Raw genomic sequence first — 9059 nt, 5'->3', positions numbered from 1 at the left:
TCAGCAGGAAAACAGTATCATTTGTCTTTCCAATCTTAGTTGGAGCTCCATTACTCCTGAGAGCCATTATTTTCTCAGAAGTTACAGCAAAGTGCTGCCACAAATCCATCACTACCTCTTTATGTCCTCTACAATTGGTACCACAATACAAAAGTATTACATAACAAAGATCTCACGTCACATCAAGTTTACTGGTAGCATCTTTTATACATATTAATATATGTGGAATTGTCAGAGATATCAAGAATATCATCTGTGGCATGGCCATGGTGTATAGTTGTAGCCAAATCGCCCTTTAGAGGTTTCTTTTTTCCTGAAGAATTTACTTTTTTCTAGTAGCTACTCCCCAATTGTACAGTTGGGCTCATTCAGCATTTTTTATCTCAGAAAAATAAATCTATTGGATATTTGACTCTATACATATAAAGACATACATATTTATCATCTCAATTCTGTCTTTCAAGCTGTCTGGACCTGGAAGGCTTCCACAAAACAAATTCTGGATGTCTCCCAGCATTCTAAAAGTTGGAAGATTCCTTAGTCAGGTCTTACTAGTGGGGTCAAGAGCTGATATGTTTTCTGAGTTTACTGAAATTTTCTTAGAGTCTTTTAACGTTTCATTGCTTTTGAATTTGTCACTGGCTCTTGATCTGAAAACCTTAACTCTTAACTATTAACCTAGTTAAAAGCTGTAGAATTTTAAGACTGTCTGATTCCCTGTTCTCCAACAGGGACTACAAGTGATTCTGGCTACTAATTTTTTGCAGATGTAAGGTTAAGAATTCTTGTAACAATGATCAGAGTTTATATTTTCCATATGTTCATGCTTTGAAGTCTTTAAAAGATTTTTTCACTCTTTCACACTATATTGATATTTTCATTCTATAAAATCATGACAGTTCCTGTAGACTTTGACAAAGTGTTTATACAGAAATGATATTTGAGAGAGAACATTTTTCTACCACTGAAAAATACCATATTTACTTGACAATTTTATTGTCCCCCAATCAGTATGAGGAAAAAAGCTCCTCATCTTACATTCACATACAAGGAAAGCTCATGAAATACATTCTCTCTTATTAAACACCTGCCAAAAGCAGCATGTGCTCAGTAATGGAAACCAACTTTAAAGTTGATTAAATGCGGCCAACACTGAGCCTGACTATGAAACACATAGCCAAGATTGGGCACCTACCACAGGATAGGTTAGTGCAGTGCATCTGAATAAGATATATAGTAGGGTCCATTGTGCTCAGTCCCACTTAGTGCAGATTCTTTGTCAAGTCATGGTGAGCCGCTACATTGAATACATTTTTACCTCCTATTCACTCCCACAGGTGAGCTGTGCCTTTTCCATTTCCAAAGATGCTTGTTTCTTCACCAGCCTTAAATATCTGGCAAGCATCATCAAACAGGACCCTAAACAGTTCACTCAGAATCCCTCTGTTGTCCCCTGCCTCAGCCTGCCATGTATGATCAGTGTGGCCCCTCCCTCCATGAGGTGGAGCCAGATCAGGTTGACCTACACCTCATCTGCATATACATTTTTGGAGGATCCCAGGACTCATGACAAGAACATCCAATTCTAGTCAGGAATGCGGGGCTAATTAACACATGGCTGCTTTGTGTGGGGTATCTGGCGTACACACACATATTGAGCAGTGCTGATATGTGGGCCATGGCTTGAAATGCTGTTGACTCTGTGGGGCCCAGTCTAATGAACTATATGGTAAATCATGAGTCTTTTGGCTTTGAACTAATATCATGCATAGTTTGTACTATATATAAGTAGGTACAAAAGTGCTGCTTAAATGCATATTGAGGTAATACCTGTACTGAAACTTGCAGCAGTTTCCAAAAAGATAAAATACACCTATTCTGGATGAGCTAAATTACTATAGGCGCATTTATTTCACGCTCAGTGTTTTCGGATTTGCCCTTCACTTCCATGTGCTCAGGGAGAGCAGGGTCTGAAAGTAAGGGTGAAGGGGTATAGGGGCTACAGGGGAAGAAATTGGAAAGGCAAGGGGGCTAGCTAAGTCCTCAGATTTATTTTCCTTGATGTAGCAGTGGGAGGGGGACAAATTCATGGCAAACCTACAATAATTAAATTCTATACCTGGAATATTGTAACAAATTTATAATTTTTTCATATATAGAATCTAATATATGCAGAGTCATCTTATATTCAGGTTTGCTTTATAGTCAGGTAAATACAGTACTTACTTCCCAGGTGACATGCAGCAGCTGCTTAAGCGAGCACAGCAATACTCAAGTCCTGATCTCCTTGTCCTACAAGGCCCATTGGACCAGCTTTGTGCTAGGAAAGTACCATAACCAAAAGCATAGTAAAAAGCAATGAGGTTAATTATTCAGATCCAATCACCTCTGACTCCCCAGCTCAAACTACATAAGTACTTATGTACAGCAGGGTCGGCTTGTGTTGGCCTTTGGCACAAGTATGGATCAAGACTCCTGAAATCACTATCAGAGAGGTGGTTAGCCCTGTTACCTTCTTCTTAACCAGTGTGCCACTACACTCTTGTCACACCAGTGCTAGGTAATTCCCATTACCTGGCTGAGCCTTTTTGACCCTTATGTCCATATAGATTTATTACTTGTTTGCCTCTCTTAGCACTACTCCCCTCACCTCCGTTCCTTCCCTATCTTTTCTGTTCAGATTACTGAACAGATTAGATTACATTTTCTCTGTTTGATAGCCTGCTCTGCATGTCCTTTCATAGCATCTGATGAAGTGGGCCGTTGCTCACAAAAGTTTATGTATCTCCGATTCAGTTAGTTTGTAAGGTGCATCCCTACCCTGCGAGCTAATTACCTCTCTGCTCAAAACTTATTGAGAGACATTTAATGGTCATGATAGTTCATGCAAAAGACTACACCTGTGAAAGGATGATATTACCCCACACTCTACTCGAGTTGAAAGGTGGATCCAGGCAGGTGCAGTGATGTAATTGCACCCTGCTTTTGTTTACTGGTCCTACCAACCTTTAAAATCAACTGCCCAGCAGCAGCATTTCTACTCTAGAAGTGCTAAAAGAAACAATTGACTTCATGGCTCATTATCATCTCCCTGATTCCCACTAATTTCTCTGCATTCCAGAGCTGTTAATGACCCATCTATCCTTTTTAACGATCTTTACGTGCCAGTTTTCAAACTTTCTTTTATGCTGCAATTTTTGCTGTCTGTTAGCCATTCCTGGTATTGTCTCTCTTCTATTTCACAGCCCAGCAGACTTTTTAGCTTTAGTTATAAACCTTAACTAAAGTGTGGTAATATTAACTCTGGTGTAGAAATGACTGAGTCAAGTATTGAAGGCACTGTGAAAACACTCAAGAAGGCTAGATTTTGTTTTGTGAATCTGAATAAGAGATGTACATTTAACTATAATGACTATATGACTAATGACACAAAATCTTTTGACAATTTTTTTTACATAGTTTATTGTGGTTTATTTTTTTAAACTTTAAACTTCTTAATTGAGCAAATTAGTGCATATTCCTATACTTATATTTATTTTTACTCTGAACTTAGATTGAATAATATAGTCTTATCCCCCTCATATAATTTCTATTTTCTCTTTAACTAGAGAAAAATGTGTCATGTTATATGTAAAGATGTGCCACACATTCTGCACCCCCGCCCCCTTTTCAAAATATTGCATCCATTCATGCTGGAGTATCAGTTCAGTACTGATCCAAAGAAAGAATGGTACTCACTAAAATAGTTACACTAATTCCTACAATGCTTGAACTCACTGGGAGTTCCCATCTAGCTATAGCTGTGCCCCAATTCTGCTTTGCACAGAATATACCTCATAAGTAAGAATCAGTGAAGTGATACAGTGGTTCTGTGGTACTTAAGCCATGTGATCCCAATCCATAACACCTGTATTTTTCTAATTCAAAACTGAAAGGGATTCATATTGCACATACAATCTTCAGGTGCTGTTAAGCCAGAAAAGCTGGCTCTATGGCAGCTTCTCCCAGCCTCCCTAACCCAACAAAGGTACTAGGCTGTTATAATATGTGCCAGAGACTAAATTGGCCTCAGGCAACCCCAGGGTCAGAAAGGAGTAAGTTGCCAAAGTAACAGAAATAGCTCTCCCAGATCCAAGTACATTTCTTTTATTAATTTAGGTAACTATTTCTCACAACTATCAAGACAGACTATAAGTTCTGCTATAGGATATGAAATTTCCTGTGTAAGATGCAAACAATATTATTTTTAACATTTCTCCATTTCTTATTTGCAGCAACCTATGTTCTGCCCTGATATAGTTAATGGAGAGCTACTCCAGTTGAGTTGCATGGACAGGATTTAGCCAAACATATTCTGTTCTTGGTGTAACAGATCTTAACATGGTTTTATTTATAGCTTCCCTTGTCCCATAGGTTCTGCACATTATCTCCTTTTATTATTACACATTATTACAAATCTTCGGATGCCTATATAAGTTCTAATTGTATTTATTATTGATCAGATTTGAACATTAGTCTTTCTAATGTTCTTCAAATGGAAACAAAACACTTCACACGGAAACAGACAACTCTGACATCAGATGCATTGATCAAACTATTGTCCCACTCCACTCAATAATTGCTTCTGCTTCAGAACATATATGTTTTCACTTTTAATTCTGTGGATAGAAGACCTGAGACATTGCAATAACAACTAAACAGAGATTCCTCATGTAATAGAACTGACTCAGATTAAAACAGATAGATCTATTATCTCTGTCCAGCTCTGCCAGACTGCTTATCTAGCTATCTATCCCTAGATATATCTATACAATATATAGATATAGATAGATATAATGTCATTATATTAATTAAATAATCAAATTACAACTGTGAAACTTTTAAAGGTGTGGCACAATTTTAACACTAGCCTAAATATTCTGATATAACTAGCCTAAATATTCTGTAAATAAAAATTATTCCTTGATGTTTTGTTTCAATATAGGGTCCTCCGGGGTTACCTGGAATTCCAGATTCCTTGAACAGCCATTATGAGGTATGAAACTTTAATTGGAATCTGCGTGTGTGTGTGTGTGTGTGTGTGTGAGAGAGAGAGAGAGAGAGAATGCTGCCAGCTGAGCCAGCAACACCAGAGACACAGAAGGGTACCAGAAGAAGGGTCTAGGCTCTGTCCCTTTTGATTTTATTTATGTAATAAACCCTGGCAGTGGAGTTTGAGTGTTTTTAGGAATTTTCATTGGGATATAAATCTGGATGATACTGTAAAGTTAACTCCTGCCACAAAGTTAAAATTATTCTTTCTAAGAGCATTCTCAATTAGTAGAAATGTATTCTTTTGCATTCAATTAATTGTAGCAATTCAATTTCATAATTCAGAACCAAATTTTCAGAACCAAATGTTTAGAAAAAATATACACACACTTATATATACTCTTTAAGTTGAATGGTTGGATACACCACATACATAGTATTCATTCACTTAGTTGTTTGTGTAGGTAATTTATGCATGGAAATGAGGGTTTGTATATTGGAATGTATTTAGTATTTGGACAAATCATAATTTAATTTTTTTGACAATTTGAGCTTTATCTTATGTAAAAGAAACCCAAATTAGGTTTGGTTGTTTTTCTTTCATATTTGGCATTTGAGGGGTTAAAATATAAAATGTATGCTGGTCGGGTATGTGGGCTGCTGGTAAATCTGGAAAAGGGTATGCAATAAGAAAAAGTTTGGGAACCTCTGCTCTAATAAACATCTCACTGAATGTTCATTAATAACTCTAAAAGAAAAAAAAATTCAATAAAGCCTCTTAACCAAAAATGGGGAATCTCTTGATTTTACATAAAGATATTTCCCAGAAAAGAGGGGAAGCAGAGAGAGCAGACAGAAAGAATGCATGATTGCTAGCTTTTCTTTTCTACTCATGTATTTTTCAGAGTGTGAGGGGAAACAGCTTTGATATTTTTAATCATTTCTTTCAACTAAGAAACTTTAACCCATTTTTTGCAAATTGGAATTAAACAATCTGATGTTTTTTGCTACCTGAGTCCTCATTTTTGGCAAAAGAATAAAATACTTTAAGAAATTACAGAAATGAAAGATATACAAAATTTAAAGGTTTACCTTCCCTATCGATATCTTATTTGTTTCCCTTTCATCCTTGGTTTAAAGTTCTTTTTGTCTTAATCTGACCTGTCGTGATCATAAGAGTGAAGTGAAAAGTTACAAACTCAAGTTTATAACTACTATAGGCTTTTAAGGAAGCATCCTCTTTTAAAACCTAATGACTATTGAATTATCTCAGCCTTGGTATTTATAGTATTTCTTCAAGTATTTTCAAGGATAAAATGCAAACTTATTATCATGTTTCTGACATGCTATGCAAGTCAGACTGTATGATCAAGATGTCATGCTGGGAACTGCATAACAAAACAAAATGGCACAACATAACAAAATTAATCAGAAGTATAATATCTTTGGGCTCATCCCTGCATGCAGGGGCATGTGCTTGCAGTAGCAAAAAAAGTAGTGACACAAATTTGTGCTTCTACTTTTTGCTGCTGTGCATGCCCCTGCATATGGGCTTTGGTGCAAGGTAAACGCCCTGCTTCAGAGAAACTGCTGTTTCCCCATTCCTCCCAGCTCCTGGTGTGCTGGAGGAGCCAGGGCAGAACTAGAAGAGGGGAGACGCTCTGGCCAGCAGCCAGTGTCTCCCAGGAATACCGAGCCTCTGTGTCTGTTGACGCATGCTCCTGTCTAATGCTCTGTGCCATCTTTTTCATAGCATTGGGTTTTTTGCTACTGGGACTTCTTGGTAGTGAACTTTGCCCCCACACTGCAAATTTGCAGCACTGAGCACATTTTAGCATGCCGGGAATATGGTTTGTAGCACTGCAAAGAGGTTTGTGGTGCCACAAACCACACATGCTTGCACATCTGGATCCAGCCTTTATGTTCAGTAGATGTAGCAATGATGGATACCATTAAAGTCTCTTTGTGGGCTATGTATAAATTCTTTACAAGCCACCCTTTGGGAACCAGTGTATAGGAAAATGTACAATGCAGCTCATTTTTTCAGTGCTTAGGTCATTTGTTTCAATAATCGAACCAGATGGTCAATACATGCTATGTCTTTTGGACATAGGTCACAATTCAAGGCAATTCTATTAACTTCATTGGGACCTAAACAAATGCGGTATTCCTGTGCTTTGTTTGTCACCTTCCTGTGCACGTTTGATGAATGTGTGTATAACTTGCCCAGTAGAACGTTAGCTCACATTCACGTTTGATGAATGTGAGCTAACTTGCCCAATAGAACATTAGCAGAACTGTGACTAAAACTCAGGTCTTATGATTCCTAATCCAGCACTCTTTTAGTAGACCATCTTGCTCTTAATGTGCCTTTTTTCCCCTTTTGCACCATGTCTTTCCTCCACAGAATTAAAGCCAAAAGTCATTCATTGTACATTTAATATATATTTACTTTGTACAAAAGGGTAAATAGATACAATACAGTCTTCCAGGCAAGTTACCTCAATATCTTCTATTATTCTGAGAAACATTACAAATATACTGTCACTAATATTAATTCCATCTATTTCTGTATCACTTTTATGCTTTAACTATTTTAATACCATTCCCTGCTTTCATGCTGCTCTAACTAAACAAACAGTTCTTGTGGTACTTTTTCATGTTAGCGAAGTAATTCTCTGATATTTTCTGGCACACACAAAAATGTTACAGTGACCATAAAAATAGTATTCATTCTGATGATTTAAGACAAAAACTCTTTAATTATAGCCATCCAACACTCCTCAACATGGGTGCTTTGATCCCTACATACACATAGCACCTCCACTAGTGGTAATCATACATTGAATATAAGTATCTGCTGCATAGTAAAGAATACATTGTTATAGTCCTTTAGTTTGATATATTGCTGAGTATCTTATTGTCTTCTGTGTTTGATGGTTAAGTAGAATTTTAGACTTTATACATATTAATGAATGAGTCAATATTTTTATTGTAACTATATATTAGTGTTATATCATACTGTATTATATTAATTACATTTCATTTGCATTTTTTCACAGGGTGACTCACGACAACTAGCATTACCTGGGTCTGTTGGACTTAAAGGACAAAAGGGAGAAATTGTAAGCCTTTCGGACTCAGGGCATGACAAATTGCAAGATACCCAACTAGTTTGTTACTGCTTAATTCATCCAGTCCCATTTATCTGGTTTAGCCTAATATCCTTTAATAGAAGAAAAGATATTATATTTGCTTGGGCCATTGGGCCATCTAGATCAGTTTGCAACCAGTATTTAACCCATGGTACTCACCAGTAAGTGAGCATTGTGTTGGCTGGCCCATCTCTCAGTTCCCAAAGAGAAAGTTCTACCTGGTTTCTGCAGCAGAAATCAGTGGTGGATCTTTCCTGAGAAGTTGAAAGGACATCCAGCCAGAAGAATTTTCTCAAAGAAGGGATGGAATTTATATGAGAGCAGGAGCCTCTCATATCTTCCTGAGACTGGCTCCAACAACAGCTAAAACCACGTTGTTTGCAGCGACATGAAGAAATTGCTGTAATACTTACTTTTTGAGAATTCTATAAAGATTTTCTCTATTTGCTAGGACATCATAGAACAAGGGAGATTTTTTTTTCTGTTTTGCTTTAGTTTTTTTAACAGGGCAAAAGGAAATGTGCAGATTGCTTAGGATATGTTTATATGTCATATTGTCTGTTGAACCAGCACTGGGAAATCATCAATATTTTCGCTAACACCAGCAAATTTTATATGTTTTAAAAATTATTCTTTAGCAAAATGATGGAGTTTGTTGCACTAAGAGTATTAAAAAATAGAGATCACATAGCAGCCTATATATATGCTTAGGAGTTAAAATTTATATCTAGTTTTTTTACAGTATTTTGTTAAAAAACATCTGTCTACTTTAAACTGTGAAATGTATATTTGCTGGTTGGATATACTTTAATTCTATGGAGGAAAAAGAAAATTCTCCAAGGATATATGAAATAGTGTTCAAGTACTTAGGAT

General features: G+C 36.7%; 1 protein-coding gene across 12 annotated transcripts in view; it reads left to right on the top strand.

Moving 5' to 3' along the window:
* Positions 1–9059, top strand: part of COL19A1 (collagen type XIX alpha 1 chain) — a 402210-nt gene that overhangs the window by 255665 nt on the left and 137486 nt on the right. For all 12 annotated transcript variants that reach the window (XM_025191070.1, XM_025191112.1, XM_025191107.1 and 9 more), the window contains 2 exons: positions 4985–5035; positions 8094–8156. In XM_025191070.1, coding sequence (XP_025046855.1) covers positions 4985–5035; positions 8094–8156 — 114 coding nt within the window. The remainder of the gene's footprint in view (positions 1–4984; positions 5036–8093; positions 8157–9059) is intronic.

The sequence above is a fragment of the Alligator sinensis genome, unplaced genomic scaffold (genome assembly GCF_000455745.1).
Source record: "Alligator sinensis unplaced genomic scaffold, ASM45574v1 scaffold499_1, whole genome shotgun sequence".
NCBI lineage: Eukaryota > Metazoa > Chordata > Crocodylia > Alligatoridae > Alligator > Alligator sinensis.
The sequence above is the reverse complement of the archived record's forward strand: the minus strand, read 5'-3'. Positions and strand labels throughout refer to the sequence as shown.